Source organism: Brachyhypopomus gauderio, chromosome 3 (assembly GCF_052324685.1).
Source record: "Brachyhypopomus gauderio isolate BG-103 chromosome 3, BGAUD_0.2, whole genome shotgun sequence".
Lineage (NCBI taxonomy): Eukaryota > Metazoa > Chordata > Actinopteri > Gymnotiformes > Hypopomidae > Brachyhypopomus > Brachyhypopomus gauderio.
The window spans coordinates 12,684,179-12,710,160 of NC_135213.1; the positions used below are offsets into that span (position 1 = coordinate 12,684,179).

Genomic DNA, 25,982 nt, shown 5'->3' on the forward strand with positions numbered 1-25,982 from the left:
TGTACACGCACACACACGTACGCACATGCGTGCACACACGTGAACACGCGTACACACAGAACGAGAGAGAGAGAGAGAACCAGGCCGGGTCCGTCTCCTCCTCCTCCTGTCGCTCCTTCTCCTCCGTCACAGCTACGTATGGAGGACCAGCTTATCCTATAGCTCCACACGACTGGCTAGTCACAACACATTACCCACCCCCACCCCACATCCGTGACATCTTTCACGGGCACGTAGCTGTGGTTTTTACTCTTATTAACCATGTCTGCACTATGGCTAATAGACATGAAGTACACCTTTAGACTGCAGGACAACAGATGAACATCAGTCACACACACACACAGTAGGAGAGAGACAGAGTAGCTTAGCTAACTGATTAGCTAATTCAATCCCATAGACACTGTGCAGTATTGTGAGCGTGAAGGGGTGTGTGTGTGTTGGAAGGGGATGGTTGCTGGAGACAGACAGCTATATTTCTACAGTGATTACTACCACATTAAAAATACCCACGTGCAAAGAATGAAGCAGCGGAGATGAAATGTCATACGATACGTGACAGCTGACTCTTCAGCCTCTCCACTCAGACCAATGAGACGCGACCATTTTATTTGTAGTAACGCAGATACGTTTGTCCTGGCAGATAACAGGTTGGTAATCTGCACCGGCTCTAAATTAGGACGAGGTATCGGGAGGATACATGCAGGCGCACTCAGTAGTCAGGACACCAGATCTTCGTCAGGACACGACAGGGGGGTTCACAGTTACCACTTTGAACTCATCGATCTACCGATCTGTTTAATACCTAGTGAATTTGTACATATTCATTCATTATTAAGAACAGCATTTCACCAGCACCTGGGCAGCATTCGTTGGTAAGCTTGGTGGTAATTTGTGGTCTGATCCTCATACATCTCTCAATTATACATGGGAGGAGAACGCACGGCAGCAAGGGGTTGTAGGAACGCAGGAACCAAAGACCGCATAGTGGTGCGTGTCCTGAGGGCAGCTAGCTTTGATGCTGAATCCAAATTCACTAGAGCAGAAGGTCCATCCCACCATGAGTACAAATCCCTTCTCTCTCATTGGCTCTCATGTCCCCCCCCTTTCAAATCCTCTCATTAATTATTCAGGTAGAAAACAGAACTGCTGAGGACTGGGATTCTGCAGCGTTCGTGCCTCCATCCTCCTCCTCACTCAGGCGCCGTGACCCACATTCCCATCCAAAACGTTCTGCTATCATTTAGGCCACACTTAGGATATTTACTTTAATCATTCAGCGTCACATCAAATGCTGTTATAAATACAGCACCACCTTTGTCAACATGAACAAGCGAAGATCCTTTTTGTTGGGTCTTTTTTTTATGTCCCTTGTAGTTTGCTTGTAACTGTAAATGTAAAACCTGAAGCAAAACTCAGTTTCCTGCAGTTTTTCCTCATGTAACTTCGCACGTGTCAAATTTCAGCCTAGTTATAGTAAATATGTGTTTGTTGATGTCAGCTGTACGTTTGTTTGTAAGTGCTCATTGTGTGTGTTAGAAGTGCATGGAGCAGCGTTCAGCAACAGCTGGGGGTACAATCCTACTCATGACCTCTCTGACCTGTTAGATGACCTTTCAATTTGGCCCAGCTGACTCACAGAGACTGCTCAGAGTGCCAGCCGGGGGGGGGGGGACCAGGGCAGGAAGGCCGGGCACACGAACAGAGATTCACAGACACCACAGACAGGGCAGTGTGAACGACAACCATCCTCTCTCCTTGTAGCCATATCCACAGACCAATACAAGGGGCTCGTGAGAACATGCTGGTGGGAGCGGCTAGGAGTCAGGGGGCGGAGTCAGGCACCCTCAGCCCGGGAGCCTCAGTTCTCTCAGTGGGCGGAGCAGAGAACCACACCCACACAGCTACATGCTAATGCCACCCAGGGCAGCTGAGCAACTGAATTTTTTAAATGATGCCGGGATGGTCAATATTAAATCAAAAAGAATTTGGCAAACTTAATTTCCTTCATTTCAGTGAAGTTACATTTCCACAAGACAGCAGTGTATGATTTCAACTTTCTGCCCAAGATTCTTCAAATTTCACATATTCCCACTCAACACTAATAAAACAGGAGATGGAGATTGATCTGCTTTCATGACCATGCTCAGTCCTCTATTCTCGAGTGTGTGCGCATGTGTGCGATGTGTGCGGCCTCACGTCCTAACTGCCTATATAACTGTGTTTTCTAATGTCACATCGGTGTTGTGATGGCGTAGAGTACTTAGTCATATAGGCTTTGGTTTGATGTCCTTCCCAACGTACACGCACACTGTCCCCACACACCAAAACACACACTCCTTAGCACATATTTACCGAAGCTGGTCAGGGCAAAAGTAGTACAATATTTATTGTAGAAATATTGTACTACTTTTGCTGACAGCAGTAAAACAACTGCTCTGTGTGTTTAAAGTCTGAGCAGGCCACAGTGAGCAGTGAGTTGGGACAGCACAAACAAGACTATATGACCATGTCTGTACGCCAATACAACACGCACTATTAAAAACACACATAGGCAAGCGCATGGGCGCGCACACACACACACACACACACACACACACACACACACACACACACACACACACACACAGACACACACACCACACACAAATATGCTTCGTCTTGGGTACCTACATTCAATGAAAGTAATTACGCTTCTACGTCCTCCAGAAAGGACAGAACCATTGACACCACATTCTAGGGTGGAGGTGCACAGCTTGTGTCTCTATAACACAACACTAAAAGGAGACAACAGCTCTTGGTACCAACCAAACAATGGCTATTCAGCCAGGCCTGCTCAGGGCTTCAGACCAACTCACAATGACAAGGGTGGAGGTGGTGGTGGTGGTCAGGGGACAGGCAGAGTGTTGGAGGTCAGGGGACAGGCAGAGTGTTGGTGGTCAGGGGACAGGCAGGGTTATGAGAAATGGTCACACACCACACGGGGTGCCGGGGGTACCAGAATGACTCTGAACAATTAATTTGCTCTTAATAGAGCACCAGAGTAGGATTTATGTGCTTAGTAAAGGCTTGATTGAACCGAGTGAACATGTAGCATGGGTCTTACACACACACACACACACACACACACACACACACACACACACTCTAAGACTTGAGTCATGGGCTCATCAGCAAAGTGCTGCTGGAGACACAGTGACGTCACACTCCCTGGTCTCACTGCTCCCACAGCCTCAGCGCTCGGTGCGTTTCTGAAACGCGTGTGACATCATCCCTTTCCCTTCTACATTCTAAAGTGTGTTTAGCAGACGTCCAGACCACAGACAGGCTCGCTTTTCAAACGCCCATGACTCACAGAAGCCAAGAGTTCACGTGCGCCACACTGCGCGAGCATGCCAGCTAGCCCCCACCGCCTCGTCTGAGAAGCACACGCACGGCTGCAACCAGCACACACACCCACACGCACTCTCCCACACCACGCTTATGCAGCCATTTGTTAACACTCCTTGGGTAGTGTGTGTGTGTGTGTGTGTTGGGGTTTGCAGGATGAGTACAAAGAAACAGAAAAGATAAAGATGGATGCTAACCCAAAGCCTGTGAGTGAGGCAGGCAGATGCAGCTCAGAGGTCAGAGGGAACATCATAATAGCCACATTTAGCACCAAGAGAGTTCACTTTAAATAGGCTCAGTCATTAGGACACGGTCCCTAAGCGTTTAGTGCGGGGGGGAGGCTGAGAGCGAGAGTGGTTACAAGAGCGAGGGAGAGAGAAAGAGACCGGGGAGGTAGAGAAGACTGGGATTGCAGAGTTCTGGGGGTCTGACATCATTGAAATGATGTCAAGGGTCATGGCACCAAAGGTCACCGGAGTTGCAGTTCACACGCTCCAGAGAAGGTGGGCACTATTTGATCACCTGCAGAGCATGTGAAGAAAACGCTCCCAAACATCAAACATCTGACAGGGGTGAAGGTGTCAGGCTAGAGTTTATGTTGTTTACTTGCAAACAAACAAAAATGTCAGACCATGAAAAAATATAGTAAAATGGTGACTTGTGTGGTAAAGGGTAAATTATGGAGATTATGGGTATGACTGTATATAATTTGTGCAATCCCCAGACCAGAGGTGGCCTGCAATTTGAAAACAAAAGGAATAGTGCTATTTCTGTGTTGCTCTGACAGGCAAAATGTCCAAAAATGACACCATAAATCATAATCAAAACCACCATCCATTAAACACAATTGTAGCAAAAATCCCTTTTTTATTGACATAATAATAAACACACACACACACACACACACACACTCACCCACTCACACACCCACCCTGGCTATGAAACGATCAGCACTCTACACAGGACACACAGCAGGAAACACGCTGCAGAATTCAAACGGTTCTTTTTCAAAAGCCTGAAACAGTGGTGCAAAAAACCAGTGAGCAATTTATCATTTATTAAAAGTCTACATAGAGATCTGCAGTAGCTTGGCTCAGTGACACATTGCAAACCTTTTGGTTACCATGTTAACTGCAGCTACTTTACAACAGACATTTTCTCTCTAATTCCAGACACAACAGCTTAAACACAATTACTGACTAACTGAATATACAGATCATACTCATATATAGCACAACACCTAAAATATCACACACACACACTACCAAGGTCTTATGTCTTTCATTTTGGTGCTTATGTACCGTTTCTAAGAACTGAATCGATTCTTAAGCTTCTTAAGTATGGGTATGTTTATTGGAATCTGTCCGGCTAGAGCATTCCTCATCCCTGGGTTCCTCAGAGAATGCACTCATGTTTATTACATCCCAGAATTCATGGCACTCTCCTGCTCAATTACACTAGCTGTTCTCCCTTCAGTACACATCGACCGAGTGTGACCAAATACCGACCCGTTGTCACAGTTGACCGCAAGTGTGTTTGCACGTCCACGCACACACACACGCACGCACACACACTTATGACCTCCTCCAGAAAACACCGACAGGACAGATGAGATCCGTGATCCGCCAGTGTGCATAACTTCACTCAGTCACTCCACTCAGCATAAAACTGACTCAGTCACTCCACTCAGCCAATCACACGCTGAGCTAAGCTACACTTAGCTACACTTGGCTCGGGGTGGGGGAGCTACGGAGTAATCTGGGATGGTTCATTCTATCTGAACTGTTAGGAATGCACACATGCAAAACACACAAAGAATGACGGGCATTAATCTGTAACTGTGCCGCTGAAAAGCGATTTTAAATAGCAGCAGCAAAGATAAGAGGGCCAAGATTGGCATCATTTGCATGCATGTGCGTGAGGGAGCCATACTGACCTCCTGGTTATTATTCACCTCTAATAAAACATCCATACTTTCAAAAACCCCTCCTCCTTTCTCCTCAGTCTCTCATGTGATCCCCATGGTGACAGCCAGGCAGAGACGCCAGGCTTGTGTAAGCACCCTCCACCATTTTATTCATTGTGTGAAGAAAGGACAACTCAAGCTCAAAAAGCAGCTCATCTGCAGACAACAGCTGGCTGCCCGTCAGTGTGCTGCCTTTCAGTGTTTCGGTGTGCTGCTCAGTGAAGGTACCAATTTTTACGTTGATTTGCAGTTTTTTCTACAAGGAGATTACCTGGATTCCCCTCCAGGAGAAACCGCATCTTCACATATTTCAATATTTCATCTAAACAAATATTGAGTACTGTGCGTGAGAGTGTTTTAGGGTTGAGAGACTCCCAGAAACTAGCTCCCCCTTAATAGTCTCTTGGAGCGAACAATGTTTACAACATGAATGTACTGGATCCTCACACATATGGACATGGAGAAAGAAAAATCAAAACAAATAAGACAGAAAGAAAAGCAGGCAGCCGGAGCTGCAGACTGAGAGCGTATTCAGTCTCAGACAGGACATGAGGTCACAAATGGAGAACAAGGAACAGATCCAGACAGGAAATGAGGGGAGAGCAAAGGCAGCGTCTGGGGCAGAGGTGATAGACACAGAGTTAAGCACCACCAAGAATTAAACAATACCCAACGTTCATTACACACACTTAATTAGCCATGATATGTCACATTATGCTAAATTCATGCGACATAGTGTATGCGTTCAGTTACTGGAGATGAATCCTGGACTTAATAATGGTTCAATCTTAAACTCTACTCAGGAGTACAACGTCACAGAAATGTAGTGATTTTGGCTATAAAGACAGACACAGGCTGGCACTTGAGCAGTCATTTAGCTCAATGCTACGTGAAGTATACCCTAGCCCCAACCATAGCCCTCATGCTAGTTCCCCTTCAGGCTGAATGGAGAAAGATGGACAATGGAAGGATGGAATTTAAAGATGGAGTGGGAGGAAGTAAAAAGGTCAAGCATTCCTTAACCCATGAGACGAGCAGAACACAGAACATGCAAGTAGGTGGTCACCTACAACTTCCTCAGGACTGCTAATCCGCTACAAGTAGGTGGTCACCTACAACTACCTCAGGACTGCTAATCCGCTACAAGTAGGTGGTCACCTACAACTACCTCAGGACTGCTAATCCGCTACAAGTAGGTGGTCACCTACAACTACCTCAGGACTGCTAATCCGCTACAAGTAGGTGGTCACCTACAACTACCTCAGGACTGCTAATCCGCTACAAGTGGGTGGTCACCTACAACTACCTCAGGACTGTTAATCCGCTACAAGTGGGTGGTCACCTACAACTACCTCAGGACTGCTAATCCGCTACAAGTAGGTGGTCACCTACAACTACCTCAGGACTGTTAATCCGCTACAAGTGGGTGGTCACCTACAACTACCTCAGGACTGCTAATCCGCTACAAGTAGGTGGTCACCTACAACTACCTCAGGACTGCTAATCCGCTACAAGTGGGTGGTCACCTACAACTACCTCAGGACTGCTAATCCGCTACAAGTGGGTGGTCACCTACAACTACCTCAGGACTGCTAATCCGCTACAAGTAGGTGGTCACCTACAACTACCTCAGGACTGCTAATCCGCTACAAGTAGGTGGTCACCTACAACTACCTCAGGACTGCTAATCCGCTACAAGTAGGTGGTCACCTACAACTACCTCAGGACTGCTAATCCGCTACAAGTAGGTGGTCACCTACAACTACCTCAGGACTGCTAATCCGCTACAAGTGGGTGGTCACCTACAACTACCTCAGGACTGCTAATCCGCTACAAGTGGGTGGTCACCTACAACTACCTCAGGACTGCTAATCCTGTTAAAGCTGGAAACACAAGGGAGGGAAGAGTCTCCTTGGAACACGGTGCACATCGGCTACATGTGGTGCTAATATAAAGGAAGGGAACACACCAAGAGAACGTGCTCGTGATCTTAAGAAACGGACATTCCAGTTTGCACATCAGCACCTTCAGTGTCCAAAATCCTCATTCCCTCCACTTTCTCTCGGACATCTTCCTTCTCATTCACCACACTCTATAAAGGATGCACTGTATATAATGTGAGTATTTAAATTTATTTTGTTTGGACGACACCAATAGAAGCGACGCTGCCTTTCTTTCCCATCATTCATTAGCTCTCAAACCCGTGAGGCGGGTGATGGCGGCCTGCTCCACACAACCTAACTAAACATTGTGGTGATCTCAAAGGCAAAAACACAGGGGGCAAAACAGCTCTTTGAGTGTTTGGACTGGCAGAAGCCTTCAGACCCCCTGTGTGCTGGCATAAAGGGGCATTTTAGGGGCGCCCAGTGCCTGCTGGCACAAAACAGTCATCTCTTTCTGTCAGACATGGAGAGGGTAGCGCCCGGCGCCTGAGCACACAAGGCAGAGAGCAGATTAGCACCCTCTCAATATAGCAGATGAGGAGAGGGGGAGGAGCATGAGACATGAAGGACGGGAGAGGGGGAGGAGCATGAGACATTGAGGACAGGAGAGGGGGAGGAGCATGAGACATGGAGGATGGGAGAGGGGGAGGAGCATGAGAAATTGAGGACAGGAGAGGGGGAGGAGTATGAGACATGGAGGACGGGAGAGGGGGAGGAGCCTGGGGATGAAGAAAGGGGTTGGATGGAGATCCTCACTGACAGCTGACTATAGTAGACTCTTCTTTTAAGATCTCTGAACACAGCACTGAGGCACAAGTCACAGCCCAAATATGTCCACAAAGGACAGAACGGACCTCATGTACATGTCATAGTGCAACTGGTTGAAAATACACACAGTGTCAAATGACAAAACACAGCTAACAGACATATAATGCTACCTATGTGTGTGCCTTTAATCCAGGTTCAGATCTACCCACTAAGTCCTTCTTTCACATACAATAAGATTAGCGAAGGGCAAGATGTTTTACACACAAGCTCACACACACACACACACACACACACACACACACACACACACACACACACACACACACACACACACACACACACACACAATTCATGTAACAAGTGTGTAAACCCCAGTGCAGCGGCTGCAGAGGCCTCACTGTGCATGGCCGCACCGTGACCCCAGCGTGGCAGGACGCGCAGACACTAAATCTGCATTCCCGCCTCGACACTCTCCATCTGTACGGCAGGAGAAAGTGCCTCAGCTGTAATGACCGAGAGCGAACCGAGAGTGACCGATCCTGCCCGCTACCACAGCAGCACCACCCAGCCGACGGCGCGCCAGACAGCACCACACCCCCCCACAGCCAGTTCACATGAGCTGGGCTTCTTCTGAGCGACGTACATGTGTGCAAGGGGCTGTTTGTGGACCGGGGGGGGGGGGGGGGGGGGGGGGGGGGGGGCGCGGCAGGAAGCCATGTCCAGACTGCTTTCAGGGAGAACTAGCACGAGCTCCTAGAAAGAGACACAGAGCAGAGAAAAGCAGAAGTGTGTGAGCTGGACTCCCTAATCTTTAGACATCCTTCACACTGCAGGAGAAGGTCTAATATCACATGCATCAGTGCATCGGTGACGGCACATAAAGACAGACTGGTTCTGTTATTTGGCGACTTGATGAGGTAGAAAAACAAAATTGGAATTCAGACTGTAAAACCGAAAGCTAGACCGTCTCGCTGCCATCTGTCTCACACCCCCACCAGGTACACAGTCAGCTGGGGGTTACAGGAAGTGCAGTCTGTCTGCACATATTCCTGTGTTCATCACTCGCTAAGGCCCAGGTGCCGACATGTGGTCACAGACGCAGCGGGCTAGAACACTGCCATACAAGGGCCTGCGTGGGTGCTCCTTACCTCATCCCAATAGCCTTCCCCTGTCAAAGAGAAGGACCAATCAGGTTGTCCATCATGTCCAGTGGAGGGGGAGACCAAGCGGCCCGTAACCTTTAACAGCCATTAGGCCTCAAGGAACAAGGAGCCATCTCCATGGTGACAATTATGTTCTATTCCATTAGGAAGCCCAGATGATATTATCCAATCCCAAACAAGGACAAAAAGTGGCCTTGTGCTGGCCTTCCTGTGGTACACACCCACCGAGAGGTGTTGACAACCATACAATGGTATATTTAGAACAGAGCATTTCAATTGGGGTTTGAAAATGTGCACAAGTATGTGACCACTGTCTCGCTGTCGTGTCCAGAAGAACTGAATCAACTTTTTTGGATTATTGTACCTGGATTGTCAAGTATGCATGACGTCACTGCAACCGTACTATGCACATTTAAATTTTTTACATTTTTAAATATAGATTTTTTGTTTTCTGTCACCTGTCAGTTGTAAAAGCCCATCATTGTAAGTTGTACTGTGTACCGCTATACTGGGAGAAAGTTCGATTTGATTTCAAAGTACAATATCCCAAATTACTATCATCAGCAAGCCACAGTCAGGCTGCGTGTTTGCATGCATGAGAGGCAGTGTGCAGTCCTCTGGAAGCCTACATCAGGCAGGCATCAGCACGCACACTCATGACTGCCGGAGTGGATTGTTCCAGCACGGCAGAGTGGACAGACGCTTCCGGATCATTACACACAGGCCTGCTGTCACACATTGTCCTGGGCCCATTGGCTCCGTGGGCCCGAGGGGCAGTACGTTTGCACCAACAAAAGCGGTCGGCCCCTCTAGAAGAAGCCCTCCTACTGCATTCACAGGAACACAGCGGCCCCAGACCCAGCCCACCACCGGTCGGGGAGAGACCCAGACCCAGCCCACCACCGGTCGGGGAGAGACCCAGACCCAGACCCAGCCCACCACCGGTCGGGGAGAGACCCAGACCCAGACCCAGCCCACCACCGGTCGGGGAGAGACCCAGACCCAGACCCAGCCCACCACCAGTCGGGGAGAGACCCAGACCCAGCCCACCACCGGTCGGGGAGAGACCCAGACCCAGACCCAGCCCACCACCGGTCGGGGAGAGCAGGAGGAATGCTGACTTAGAGCACACTTCAAACCCCAGACAAGTGTGAGAACGCATGAGTAAGCAAGGCCTTAATTACACTGCACTACAGACTCTAAAGATGTGCTACTGTTGCCATGCAGCTGACATACATACGGAGGCAGTAACGACTGCAGTAGCTGCTCACAACTGAACCAAGATTTACCACTGAATGTTAAGTAAGGGTCCAAAGTGTGTGCATGCGCGCGCACAAACACACACACACACAATGTAATCACATGTATCTGCAAGGCTGAATGCATCAGCCATCACCTACAGAGTGACAAGGCTGATCATATGCACTGAGAGAGAGAGAGAGAGAGAGAGAGGGGAGGGGGAGGGAGGGAGAGAGTGAAGGAGGAGGGGTGAGATAGAGAGGGAAGCATTGAGCAAGAAACCCTGAGTCTCATAGCAACAGTGGGAAAAAATGTTATTCACTAATTCATCAATGATGTCATATCTGCTCAACACAAACACAGGCACACACACACACACACACACACACACACACACACACACACACACACACACACACACACACAAACACAGGCACACACAAACACAGGCACACACAAACACAGGCACACACAATCAATATATACTGTAACACACCTGATGTAATCATTCCATGTGCATCTGAAGGGCTGAATGGATCATTAGCTAAAATATAGCCATCACCAGGTGTCAAGCCTGATCTTGCACACGCAGACACACACACACATGCAAACACACACACACATGCGAACACACACACACACATGCGAACACACACACACATGCGAACACACACACACTATGTGAAACAGCAAGAAATAAGTGTTAAGATACACATAAGGGTGTGAAAACTCTGGCCTCTGTGAACACGCATGGCTCAAATGTAGGGATGCACCGAAAATTCGGCCACCGAAAATTTTCGGCCGAAATGGCTTAAATTTGCATTTTCGGTTTTCGGCTGAAATACTTTCATCACCAAAACAACACGGCCGAAACAATGTGCTGTGATGACGCAAGCAAAAATCACCACCTGCACGTGTTTATTTGGATAAAGCTAGCAAAAAAGTTTTCCAGTGATGGCGCCGAGGCAAAGGACATTACACCAAAAATTATGGAACTCGTTGCCTTAGACGATCAGCCGTTCTCTGTCGTAGGGATTTCGTAGGCTAATAGAGCACATTGAGCCCCGTTATGTTTTGCAGAGCAGACGACATTTCTCAGAAGTGTGTTTACCTGAGCTGTTTAATGTTGTTGCAACTCACGTCACGTTTTTATGAGAGAATTTATATTTATCTTTCAGGCCAGTCAGTTATAATTAAATTTAACTCGTATAAAATACATATATTTGTCCTCTCAGATAAAAACGGTCTGCAAGCGAGTTTAATTTAATTAGTGGTCGGCCGTTGTCAGCGGTATCGCCGTTAACGGCCCACCACTAATTTTATTTTATAATATGCATTACTGTAATGTCAGTGCTAAATAAATATTTACAAATCAAATTTTGTAGTTGATTTATTCTTTGAATAGCAATGCCTTGATTTTAGTGAGGTTAGCCATAAATCCAATGTTACTAATAATTGGCATAATGTATTTCGGTGTTTCGGTTTTCGGCTTTCGGCCTTGGTTTCCTCATTTTCGGTTTTCGGTTTCGGCTAAGAATTTTCATTTCGGTGCATCCCTACTCAAATGGTCACAATGCATGTGTGTGTCTCTGTACGTCATGTCTATGTTTACTACAGTTAGGAAGAAAAAAAAACTTGGAAAACAGATGTGAAACCAGAGATACATACACACACACACACAGGAGAGAAAGAGGGAGAGACAGACAGGGGAGAGATAAAGCTTGTGTAAGGGGTGGGAGAACAAGAGAGTGAGAAGTAGGGAGATCTCTTCAGTAAAGGAGTCAATATTAGATTAGGACAATGCGTGCTTTCCTCTCATCCAAACTGAGCAAACCTTTATTGACTGGTCCAGAGTGTGTGTGTGTGTGTGTGTGTGTGTGTGTGTGTGTGTGTGTGTGTGTGTGTGTGTGTGTGTGTGTGTGTGGAATGAAAGGAATGCTCAGGAGTAAAAGCAGGGGCCTCTTTTACACTCTGCATAAGAAAAGAGAAGAACTCCGAGTGGCCCAAAATGAAAAGCAGCCATTTTGTTTTGCCTCCAGAATTCCACAATCAGCAGTTAAGGCGGTTCTGCTGGGTGTGAGACGGGGGAACCTGCAGTGATGAGGTCCACATTCATTAAATCATTAAAGTAGTGGTAAATAAATAAATACAACAATAAATGTATGTTGCTACCAGTTAAATCACACACACACACAAACTCACACGCACACTTGCAATGAGAGTAAACAATCAAAGACAAACATGGAAGAATACAAAGTCCGTGTGGAACCTTCGGGGGTCTGTAGCTGGGCTCCTGTGTGCCACATGCTTGCCTGACGCATACGTCTGAGGAGCGGGAGAAAGCTCACAGAGCTGCATATAGCGTGCAGTTTGATAGAATTAGGAGTGTGACTGGTACATGTGCAAAGCTGGAGCTGAAGGCTGAGCATAATCCAAAGCCCCACGTCCATCATCATCATCATCATCATCATCACCACCACCACCACCTAGGGAGAGGTGAGGAGCTTTACAAGCCAATCCCATAAGAAGCATCACTGGGGTGGAGGGGGGTGCAAACGAGAGAGAGTGTGAGAGAGAGAGAGAGAGAGAGAGAGAGAGAGAGAGAGAGACATGGGTCTGTGTGAGTGAGTGAACGAGTGCACGGAGAGAGACAGAACTGCATGAGCCATTTCAAACCTGGCAGGACGAAGGTTTTGAGGGAGAACGTTATTGACGTGTGTCTAGAAGCGTGTGTGACGGGCACAGTGTTGCAGTGACACATCCCTGGCAGGAGAACACACCGTCCTGTCCCTACAGAGTGTCTGTGTTGAGGCCGAGTACAGTGGCTCACCAGCACAGATCCGTCTCCTGTGTGAAGCCCAACACACGTGGTCATTCATGCACTCTGCTTACAAAACCTATACCAGCACCTCCATCTGAAACACTGTGTACTGCTCAACGATCTTCAGTCCTCGTATACACGCTGAAGTCACTGGACTGGAAGAAGACACGCTTACTGTCCTTTTCAATTACGTTAATCTGGTATCGGCAGATCCCAGGGCTCTCTAGCGTCCCCCTCACTCTCTCTCTCTCTCTCTCTCACACACACACACACACACACACACACGGTGGGGGGTGGGGGATGAAGGGGACAACAGCCTAATATGACCCACTTTCTAGTCTCCCACAATCCCCTTTGTTTTGTCCACAAATCCCTACAAAGAGGCAGAGACTGAAACAAACAGAGAGAGAGAGAGAAAAAGAGAGAGAGAGAGAGAGAGAGAGAGAGAGAGAGAGAGAGAGAGAGAGAGAAAGAGAGAGAGAGTGGTCTAAACACTGCATGTCTCTTTCATGGAATAAATGACAAAGCCTCAACACTTAATACAATTAAGCACATGTCTTAGCGTGTTTCTCCCACAGGTTCCATTTTTAGCATAATCCATTAGGTCAGGCAGAATTAGCATACAGAAGGACTAGAGCAGGTGTGGGTGCCCCCTGCTTTCCCTTAACAACCAATCAGCTTTCAGCTTGATGCTCTGGATTCCAATGGATAATAAGACCATGATACCCCTGACCAGTCTGTGTGTGCCTCAAGTGTACAGTGGGGTCGTGTGTGGGGGTCTCTTTTAAGCCCTCTTAGAAATAGTGTGTAATGAAATGCCACAAACCTGTATATCCTCCATGTGTGTGTGAGACAGCAGTGTGAGTGCAGTCACTTATGAATCAGTACCAGGCCAAACGGAAAAGAGGAAACAGTGTGATAAGTGTGTGAAGTACACCACAGGAATAAAGGCAGCAGTGGTGAGGGAGACAGCGTGTGAGAGACAGACAGCAAGTATGAAACAGTGAGAGAGAGAGAGAGAGAGAGAGAGAGAGAGAGAGAGAGTGTAAGAGTGGGGGAGAGCAGGAGCGGGAGTGAGTGACAGCAGGAGAGAGTGAGAGTGAGACACAGCTACCAGTTGAATGGGTGAGGCAGCGTGGCGGAGGGAGGGAGAGAGGGAGGGAGAGAGGGAGGGAGGCTCTCTCACCTGTGTGTGCTCCGTTGAGCTGCTGCTCAGCTCGTCTCCTGATTCGGAGTCGTTCCGCAATTTCTCCGACCCTTCTCCGGGAGAGGATGCGTCTGTATCCAACGGCAACCCTCCCTGGGGCTTTCCCCGGCAACCCGGCTCCTTGGGAGGCGACTCGGGCCGGGCGCGTGCCAGCAGCGAGTTGCCATGGTGATGATTGTGATGGTTGTTGTTGAGGAGCGAGAGCTCGGCGAGCACGTCCTTCATGCCCGGGTTCTGGTTGCAGTCCCGGGTCGGCTGGCCCGGCGAGGGAGAGGGCGTGGTGCTGGGGGGCGGGCGTCCGAAGCTCAGCATGTCCGGCGGGGCGCGCCGATGGCCGCCCTCGCCGACGGCGGGACACTGGCCGATGTGCAGCAGGGCGGGGGGCTTGGCGCGGGGCCTGGGGGGCGGCAGGAGCGCCCGCTTCACCTCCCGCACGTACTGGGCGGGCACGTAGAAGGCCTTGCCGCCCGCCTCCCCGCGCACCTGCCACCAGTCGTCGTTGGTCTTCCTCAGCAGCGTGTAGCACTCGCCCTGGCGGATGGACACGAGTCGGTCTTTGGCCTTGTACTCGTAGTCGTACTCCACCTCCACATGGACCGGGCCCGGCACCGCCGCCTCACCGCCCGCCTCCTCACACATGACGGGCAGCGCGCGGGCTGCTGCGTGGGGACTCACAACACGGCGGACGCTAGGACCCGCATCCCCGGGGCGGCGTGTGCTGGAGACTCTGTGGGAGGAACAGAACCGCCGTGTTTAGCTGCACCTCTCAAACACAGACTGTACACCGCTGGATATGAGCACACGTTTGGGTCACTGTAAATAATCACAGTGGAAATCATCCACTTCTGTAATATGTTCTATGATGTCTGCAGACATACGTACACACACACACACACACACACACACAGACATGTACACATACACACACATACAGACATGTACAGACATACACACACACACATGCAGACATACGTACGTACACACAGGCAGACACGTCTCAAATGAGAACAGGCAGTGTACCTGTACCCACAAATACTGAGGTTATCAGCATGGTAACACAATCATGCATGAGGACACCATGGCAACAAGCCTATCAGTAACTCAGCGATCCAATTACAATGACAGGACTAAGATACACAGACACACTTAGAGACAGACACAGAGAGAGACACAGAGAGAGACAGAGAGAGAGAGACATAGAGAGAGAGAGAGAGAGAGAGAGAGAGAGAGAGAGAGAGAGAGAGAGAAGTGACATTTTCCAAAGCATAACTCAAATCATTGTGGTCCATCTCTCCACCTCACATTCCCTCCCCTGAGTTCAATAACTGATCTAACCTACATTACATGTAAACAATGGTAACAGTTTAAATCACTTTACTGCACTGCCCTGTAATCAGAATATCAGCACTGGTAACCAGAACCACACAGACCTTGGTGATCTGAGCATTAAATATACACGGGATGTGCAGATGACTGACTGGAGCAGCAGAAGCAGGGAGGCTCTCTCAGGGACGGGACCCCACGCCCTCCCACAGGGACGGGACCCCACACCCTCCCACAGGGACGGGACCCCGCAGGGACGGGACCCCACACCCTCCCACAGGGACAGGACCCCACGCCCTCCCACAGGGACGGGACCCCACAGGGACGGGACCCCACACCCCCTCCCACAGGGACAACAGGAGCCTTCTGGACTCCAGACCAATCCTACCTTGTCCACAAAGGCGTGAGGGGGTCAGGTGTGGCTCCCTCTGGAGTGCCTTCCAACCACTGTTCACACTCTCTGTGTCCTGCTCCCTGTGGATTGGCTGCTGACAAGTGAATGAAAATAGCAACAAGTGTGTGTGTGTGTGTGTGTGTGTGCGCGTGTGTGCCAGCACACGAGCGATGCCACGTGTCCTGAAGCAGGATGCGGGACGTGTGCTTGACATGAAGCACTGCAGCACTAAACTTAGATATGGAGACAGTGTGTGTGTGGAGCTAAAAGAAGCGGGCCGAGTGTGGACGTAACTAAATACTGAAAGGAGACACACGTGCGTGTGCGAGAGAGCCTCACTGTGAGCCAGGGTTGTGCTTTTAATCCAAAACTATAAAGAAGGCAGATTAAACAAGTCAGTCACCTGTTGATTGGGGGCCGTGCAAAATAGGAGGAACGATGCCTTCAGGGGTCAGGGGTCAGGGGTCAGGGGTCAGGGGTCAGGGACTAGGACCGCGAGTGGCCAGCAGAACCAAGTGTCCAACCCTTAAATGTCTACCTGGTTCTCAATCATACCCATAACATGTTAACACATCAGCAACTAATGCACACTTCAGACTTGTGCTTGATTAGGGTTCCTGTGTTTGGGAGTGAACCCGTATCTGAGGTCACTGAGCAGACGCGTCATCGTCATCAAGTTCCTCAGTGAAACGGTGAGATGAATGCTGGCCCAGGCCTTGGTTGCGTGGAGCATGTGTGGTAGAGACCGTGTGCACACGCTGTCGTGCAGAGACGGGGGAAGGGAGGAGATTTCCTTTGTGGTGTGAGGTTAAAAAAGAAGATCAATAAAATCCAAGCAATTATCTGAGGTTGGGCTAGAACAGACATGCAGACTTAATGTAAAAATTATTTGAAAATCAAACTGCTTAGAACAAACAGACAAACAATACCCTCAGATCCCATATGCAAAGTAATAATGCTAATGAGATCTGGACCACTTGTACTGATGTGTGAACACGGTTTGCGACCCCAATACACAGCATGGCATCAAATGCAAATCCCTTTAACAAGAAAACACTAGCCCAGCATCGATTCAGTGTCACATCATCACGCCACTGCTGCTGGTCTTGGTGATAACACTGTATTATAGAACTGTCTGTGCTCTGGATCGCATCTGTTTAGTCTGTCTGTTTAGCTCCCTCCCTCCCACACACACACACACACACACACACACACACACACACACACACACACACACACACAGCTATGGCTACACAAAGGATAATACAACTATTAGAAGTGCAATGGAACAAACTGGTGAGACATCCAGTTGCACCCCCCCCCCCCCACCACACACACACACACACTCAGAACTGGTCAGTCTTTAACCGCTCCACTTTAACTGCTCCCAGGAACAGCAGCTGCTACTTATATTGCACTTCCCACAAAACTACACAGACTGCTGTAAACCACTAAACTGCATTCAGTGAAATATCAGTAAAGTATCGTCCTCCACTCGGGACAACCTCAGTAAAGTATCGTCCTCCACTCGGGACAACCTCAGTAAAGTATCGTCCTCCATTCGGGACAACCTCCGTAAAGTATCGTCCTCCACTCGGGACAACCTCCGTAAAGTATCGTCCTCCACTCGGGACAACCTCCGTAAAGTATCGTCCTCCACTCGGGACAACCTCCGTAAAGTATCGTCCTCCACTCGGGACAACCTCAGTAAAGTATCCTCCTCCATTTGGGACAACCTCCGTAAAGTATCGTCCTCCATTCGGTACAACCTCCGTAAAGTATCGTCCTCCATTCGGGACAACCTCCGTAAAGTATCCTCCTCCATTCGGGACAACCTCCGTAAAGTATCCTCCTCCATTCGGGACAACCTCCGTAAAGTATCCTCCTCCATTCGGGACAACCTAGAGCTGGGCGATTAATCGATATTATCTATTCATTCGAATTTACAGTTAAGGACGATGTGTTTTTATGAAAATTGATTTTCTGAGTTTTAATTTTCACCACCGACGCTGCACTGTGGGCTCCCGTAGTTCAGTGAGTTTAGCACCTCCCACCCATTTACCCTCAACACACACACACACACAAACATGACGGCGGAGCTTGTGCCCAAGAAAGGAGCAACTAGCTCCGTGATCTGAAGTTGGTTCGGTTTTGCGGCGTCAGACGTATTCCTCACTGTAAGGTGTGTTTGAAACCGATAGAGGGAGAGAGCGGAGAGTGCTATTGTTCAGTTGTGTTGTGAATAGTTTCCCTCCACGTGATATTTTGGATTAAGCAGTTTCTGCCTCGGTTACCGAACCCGCTTCAATGGATTATACTTTCGCGAGTGACCATAGCGTGCGGCTCCGCACACCTCGCGCGAACCTGCGCAAACAGCGAAGGGGTCCGAAACGGTATGTGGTAGTATAAAGAAACACCCCTCAAAAACAGGGGAAGGAACATTTACCTGACGAAAATTAATGTTGCTTTGTGTTCCAGGTTTGAAAAGTGCTGGAATTTAGGCTAAAGTGAGGGCAGCCCTATTCTTAAAAAGGGCACCAAATTATTTATATCTATTTATTTTTTGAGGGTGTGTTTATTTATTTTAAGTTTGAGGGTGCATTGTGTCAGTGCTTAAACTATGTTGGAGAAAGCCTTCTAAAAGTTACTGGATATTACTTTTTTAACCATTCATTTATCATCTGTAGTTTTTAGTAGAGAAAAATAAATCTATTAAAATCGAAAATCGGATTTAAAAAAAATTAATCAAAGATTTTTTTGGGGGGCCATATCGCCCAGCTCTAGGACAACCTCAGTAAAGTATCGTCCTCCATTCGGGACAACCTCAGTAAAGTATCCTCCTCCATCCAAACATCAACACCCGGAGCACGTGGGGAGTCTTCTGGGCAGCAAGCTAACTTCAGCCCTGGTTAAAGTGTGCAGATGTGTGAAACCCCAAATGTGTGCAAACACAGAAGGTGTGTAGCATGGGGGTGCAGCTCATCACCACGATGATGGACGACAGACGAAAGCAGACGAGGACTTCGTTTCCTGTCCTAGTGAAATGGATCATCGGATCACCCAGTTGGAGTTGTCAACGTCTGGAAGGATTACAGTATCATATTCACGGGATGCTGATAGCTCTAAATCTGGTGACACGGGATTCCAACATGGTCACTGCTCATCTCTGTGCAGCCTCCTGGACAACGTCTGTGGGACAACTGGCTGTCCTTTCTGATCCACCGGAGACAGTCATGCATTTTTTTAAATAGATGTAGACAAAACAACCAGCTAATGAGAAGGCAAATGGTATATCCATAGTATAATATGAAAGCCTCAAAAAATCTCAGAGTTTCACAAGAGTTCTGGTATCAGAGCAAGACTCGAGCTTGACATATTCCTATCTAGGCTGAGTCTGACATTCTAATAGTTTTAGAATGTAGATTTGAAGGACAGCATTTAGGCTCTCTGCAGTGCTGTCTTCATCCGTCACTCACTCACTCGCCCACCCAGGCACCCCACCCCCCTCCACCCAGACCACGCACATCTCCCTGGTGACAATGTCACAATTCAAGTGCAAATCAAGCACAGTGTGAGATTCCTGCACACAGGGAACAGGGAGTCAAGCAGCAGCTTATGGGAGATGTTAAGGTAGCCAATATTAAGAAAACACACTGAAGATTTCTGTGAGAAGTTATCAGAGTCAGGTTGGCAGAGACCATGGACAGGTACTTTTCAATCTGAACCATTTTGGTGACGAGACATGATAATAAACATCATTTAGATTCAATGGCTTCGCTACATAAAGCAAATTCTGCAGAGTTACACTTCAGTGAATACCCATGACGTGCTTTCCCACCTAAGTGTCACAACTCATCAACCGTCTGTCACCTCAATAGATGACACCAGGAGACAATTCCTCTACATACCACCCCTCGCCCCCAGACCCAAGATCAGCTACTGATGATAGACCGCTTCCATCACCAAACTGTCTGACACGGAGTCAGGTCTCTATTTAAATAAACAGCCTAATTCAGTCAAATGATGGAAGAAGGTAAATCTGAGAATCACGCAGCCATATGTCTCCCATTCTGGGATTTACACTGGGCCCTCCAACCACAGCAAATAGAAAACTGCCGCACACCACTTATTTGTGTGTGGGCCACCAAGATGACTTAAGACCCTGCAGAAATATACTCACTTTAAAGCAGCTTTACAGAGCCAGAAATGCAAAGGGATTGAGTTCAGAGAGGCCAGCTCACGTATATGTTACGTGACAATACAGAGACTAAAGTATGATTCTCCCATGATCATCTGCTAGCAAACCTCAGAGAGAGGATATTGTGGAGTACTTGGTGACTGTCACACATATATGGATGTAGTAAAATGAGCATCAGCATGATCCTGAAAGCTGGCATGAGACTTTGGTATCGTTTCCCTAAACATCACATTGTCAAGTGTTTTTAGTTCAGATCGTTTTCAAAGTGATAGTCTTCCTACAATGGGCACAGTGACCTACCACACAGTACGTCATGCATGGCGTATGGATCGGTTCAGGACCCAACAATAAAATACTATCACAGCCATACTGCCTGGAGAAGATAGGACAAGACCATGCTGTCAAACACTGTCGTAATCTATGTCAGATTGATATAGTCTAATGCTAAATCTGGATGTTCAATGTCATTTGATGTTAAATATCACCACAGTAGCTTATGGAGGGTCTCAGATCACAGTACTCACATCGTACTGCACTGACCAGTAAGTGTAACGATTTTCACAAATCTACTCCACTGGACCATTACAAAGATTCCCAAACATTCCAGTGAACCAAGATGAAGCATCACCAATGCAGAGTGAAATCAGTACAGTGATGGAGATTTCATATAATGCCCTTCCAGATGTAAGCAAGTTATGCATAATGTGCTTTGAGGAGGTTTTTCACCTTTTGAGAAGGATTTTAGATCCAAAAACCTTCTGCCCGTCACAGGCTTATAACTCAGGTTGTGCGTTTTAAATTAAATGAAGTAGTTGATGCTGCTTACCCTGTTTCCATCCGGCACAAACAAGCCTGGTGGATGACCAGCCTGCGTTTCTTAAAATAAACAGGATTGTTTTCCAGAGCGTAATCTACTGTGCGTATACTTTGCAGCCCTAAGTGAATTGTGGATCATATTGACTCGTCTGGACACAACAGTCCACACACAACATGATTTGGCTGACCTGGGAGCAAGCAGCCCACCGCCGGCTCTAATGCGTGTCTTTGTTCCAGCGGTTCATTCAAAACAGCAGCAGCGAATATGGATGAAGAAAACACGCAGGCGTGCAACCGAAATGGGCATCATGTGACTTCCATTACCGTTACATGTCATTTGCGTTGGTAATGTTACAGAATAAATCATAATGACTAATAGCGGGTGGCGCAAAGACGCAGTGCTCTTTTTCACAGAGAGATGGATTAAGGGGGGGGGGAGGGGGGGGGGTGTACATGGTTCGTCCACAAGCCTGTGTTCCGGGGGGGGGGGGTGCGACCCAAAAGTTTACTTGGGCTCTTATTTGGAATAGTCTCAAAGTGTAAATCATCTGAACAGCTCCATCACTTGCATTCATAAGCCTTCATAAACCTCCAACACTGGATTAACAATGACAGAAAAGCAGGAGTTTTACATACTGTACAAGAGGATCATTTAAACAGTGACTACACCAGCTGCCAATAGACTTCTCTGACCACACTGACGGAGTCAGAATATGGGTCCATGTTATATGAATACAGTAGACTTCTATGACCACACTGACGGAGTCAGAATATGGGTCCATGTTATATGAATACAGTAGACTTCTCTGACCACACTGACGGAGTCAGAATATGGGTCCATGTTATATGAATACAGTAGACTTCTCTGACCACACTGACGGAGTCAGAATATGGGTCCATGTTATATTAATACAGTAGACTTCTCTGACCACACTGACGGAGTCAGAATATGGGTCCATGTTATATGAATACAGTGGACTTCTCTGACCACACTGACGGAGTCAGAATATGGGTCCATGTTATATTAATACAGTAGACTTCTCTGACCACACTATGGGTCCATGTTATATTAATACAATACTCAACACTTTCATATTATATGCATCCACAGCTTCACACAAACTATTCTGTCCCTCTCTGCAAGTTCGCGTTGTGCATAAATATTTGGATACAAAATCTTACAGCCCTGTTAAAAGAGAGTAGTATAGTGTTTTTAATGTATTATCTACTAACACTGAAGAGCGGCGTGAGTTTGGCGCAGCACTAAGGCAGGTCTGTAGTGGACCGCGGCTCGAGTGGTTCGCCGCAATGTAGCAGACCGCCACCGTGCAACAATTAACACCAACCACGCAACTCTTCATGTAATAAACACCGCTCCCTTCGACCCAAACGGTTCGTACTGACCTTGCGCTCGGGGGTTCGGTGTCGTAGGGCCGGCTCGCTGCGCAGGGCTGGAGGTAAAACTTTGATGTGGCCGTTTGGCGGTTCCGAACACTTCCACTAACACGTCGTGCGCGCGACTCCCCGCGCGCGAGACACCACGATGTGTGGGCGCGCGCGCATCAGCGTCGGGCTGCACCGCCTCGCCTCCACCCCTCGCGCTCCGGCTGAGATGGGCTGTGCTGCTGCTGGCGGCTGCGTCTATCACAGGCCCTCCTGCACGTTACGTGCTCTCGGCCTGGAGAAGGATGTCAGCGCTGAGCTACTGGGAATGAGCTACTGGGAACGCACCAGCCTGAGTTATACTGGTTTTTAGCTATTGATGTTCCCGCACGCGCATGGCCTCTAGATATGGAAACTAGTTGTTTTCCCCAGTGGTCAGTAGTTACGTAATGTTTACGGCGTAATTTTAAATGTTTTTTTAGTTTATGTAAATACCGTTATATATAAGCTTTAATATGTAATTACGTTTGGATGTTTTAAGCCTCTTGCGTAGTACAAAACTAGCGGTCTGATTAACAATGTAGAACAAGTGACCAGTTATGTAATAATGATGAATGTGGATTTGTTGCACAATACTGCCACCGTCCGCTTATCTGACAGTAATGCGTCCGAGTGACATTTGGGGTCGTTTAACACCCATTCTGTAGCTTTACCCAATAGTCTCATACGTTTTAGACTCAATTGTAAGTTATAATCACAGCTAGATGAAAGACTTTACTGGAGTCTTGTACCATGAGAATATTTGATAAACCTTCAATGGCCATTCCTGAGCAACCTGCTTTTGATCCAAAAAGCAAATGTTAGCTCTAAGTACTGTTAGTGCAAATACATATATAGGGCTATACACACAAACACACACACACACAACACAAATGTTTAACTAGATATAACTAAAACAATGTTTTGGTTTTTTTTCCATGTAGAGAACTCAAAACAACAAGGATATCACTCAAAACTAAAAAGCACAAAATTTTGTTTGATATTTTTATTTGCATTTCATGTCAAGGGGTGAAAACTTGGCCTACAGTAAGCATTCAGAAGAAATATACACAGCAATTCAGTCCAGTCTATGATTACACACACATTAGAGAGCTGACTGTACACACACCAAGTTCCCTCACCATTATTATAAGTACCATTATTGTCATTTATACCAAAACAACTAAAATTCTGATTCAGGACAAACAACATTGACCGTTTTCATAAACAAAAGGTCTCTGCAGGTGAAACTTCAAAATAATTACAAAATTCAGCAATGAAAAACTCATCTAGTAATTTTGAGATGCTCATACTCAGATTACAGTAAGTGAGGCTATCGACTGAGATGGTAGAATTAAAGTGCTTTTTAAAACACATAAGTAAACTGGACAAATACATATATTTAAAAAGAGGCCGGTCAAGTTTTTTTGTTTGCGCTGACAACTTACCCTTAATTAACCATTTCCTTATTTATTACTGTTTAAGCTGCATTATGCTTGATCCATATTGCACTTATAAGGTAATTTGTATTAAAGTGATTCAGCCAGCATCCTGCTACAGGTGATGAAATTTACACAGGACAATCAACAAGGTTTGGGTGAAAGCTTCATCCAAAAGAGAACGCACTGCCAGTGGAAGGTAAATGGGCAAAATGTAGAAAACTGCAGCAAGAAATACAAAACTCATATCTATATTAAAACGGAAATAAATAAACCCACCTGCAAATACAATAAAATAAAAAACATGGCAAACAACTATTACACAGACCCCACCCCAAAACTAGGCCTTAGTCTGATGAAGGTAGCAGTGTCATGCTGAATTGGGAATAGTCAGATGTAGATATCCAGATCCATCCACCAGATCTATCCACCATGGGAACAAATCTCATGACAGTATCATTTAAATTCGCTTAGTTTTTTCAGGTGTGTGAGCCAAGCAAAATATCTCTTCATGTATTCAAACCCTCGCCGACTTCATAAACCCTCAGAAGCTGGCGTAATTATAACAGAGAGCCAGATTTATGAAAAGCATTTAGTCATTTAGTACACATCGACACTGTCGGCCAGATTTCACGCTGATTCTGCACCTGCAAACATTCTGTGCCATCATGATCAGTGTCCATGAGCCGTGGATACGCCCCGTCTGTCACCATGTAGCTTACGCGGCTACAGTTATTGACAAAGCGACTGCAAATGTTCACTGTGTAAAATAAGACGGCTTTTGAAAATGGCCCATTTGTGTAACTAGGGTGATGCATCATAATATCTAACACGGAACAAAACAAGGTTATTTAAAGTTAATTCTGGACATTTCTGTAGTTGTTACATGCACATCAAAAAACTGAGAACAGCTGTGTTTTCAGTGAAGTGAATCCCATAAACCACAGTTCTCTGTACTGCTGAGAATGTATACAATGAAGAATGCAATTTGAGACATGCAGAGGGCCTGGTTACTACCGGAGATAAAACTGGACATAAAATACCCCAACACTGCTTCCTCAGTGGGAAACAGCATTCAAAATGCATGAGGGGTATAATGCCTAAATTCATCAGTTAAAATGCTAATGCATTTCTTTTCATTACATTAAATTACAATTAGACTGAATCAGTGATAGCCTATAAGGCGGTCAACAGTGACAAATAGATGACGTGGGTAGTGACTGATTATTGACCTCTGCCTCAGCAATACAGAAGAGAGCAGCAATATTCAGAACCGTAGCCTTCCAACCTTCGTCTATAAAAACAGCCCCATCTGTATATCAGAACAGGTGAGAACAGGTGATGTTTGATTTACAGGGACTGAGTCTTTACATACATTTGTCTATGCTGTTGTCAATCAGTAATGATGCACATCAACCGATACTTTGTACAGTGCTTTAAAATATACCTGTGGAGTGTCTACATGAAGCAGCGTCGTGTTCTTCTACAACACGTTTCCTTTCCTATCTTTCTTCATTCCTTTTAGTCTACCCTTTTCACCACATGTAACTAATGCTTAATAACTTATTCCAATAAACAAAACCCAAGTTTTCCGATTATGTACACTCAGACTGTAGTGTTCAACCTATCCATTCACGTGAAGTGGTTCAATTGAAACTAGTGAGTGGAAGCGAGAGAGAATAGGAGTGCTCTTTCAAAACAAGTGGTGGGTCGCATACAGAAATAAGGCTGGGAGGATGCAGGAGCTCGTGTGTTTTTTTTTTTTTGGGTTTTTTTTTTTTGCTAGTTTTTTTTTCCTTTTCTTTTCCATTTTAAATTTTTCATTCTCTTACGATCTCTGTAAAGGTTAAAGATACATTCAGCTTGGCACATTGAGGACTAGTATGATTGGACATG

General features: G+C 46.9%; 1 protein-coding gene across 6 annotated transcripts in view; it reads right to left on the minus strand.

Annotated features, from left to right (window-relative positions):
• Positions 1 to 22,976, minus strand: part of arhgap12b (Rho GTPase activating protein 12b) — a 42,911-nt gene extending 19,935 nt beyond the window's left edge. For 2 of the 6 annotated variants that reach the window (XM_076999601.1, XM_076999602.1), the window contains exons 1-2: positions 22,630 to 22,973; positions 14,474 to 15,221 (exon numbers count right to left, since the gene is read on the minus strand). In XM_076999601.1, coding sequence (XP_076855716.1) covers positions 14,474 to 15,133 — 660 coding nt within the window. In that variant the 5' untranslated portion in view covers positions 15,134 to 15,221; positions 22,630 to 22,973. Of the gene's footprint in view, positions 1 to 14,473; positions 15,222 to 22,629 lie in introns of all 6 variants that reach the window. The other 4 variants (XM_076999598.1, XM_076999599.1, XM_076999600.1 and 1 more) reach the window with 4 other exon arrangements.
• Positions 22,977 to 25,982: the final 3,006 nt, after the last annotated feature.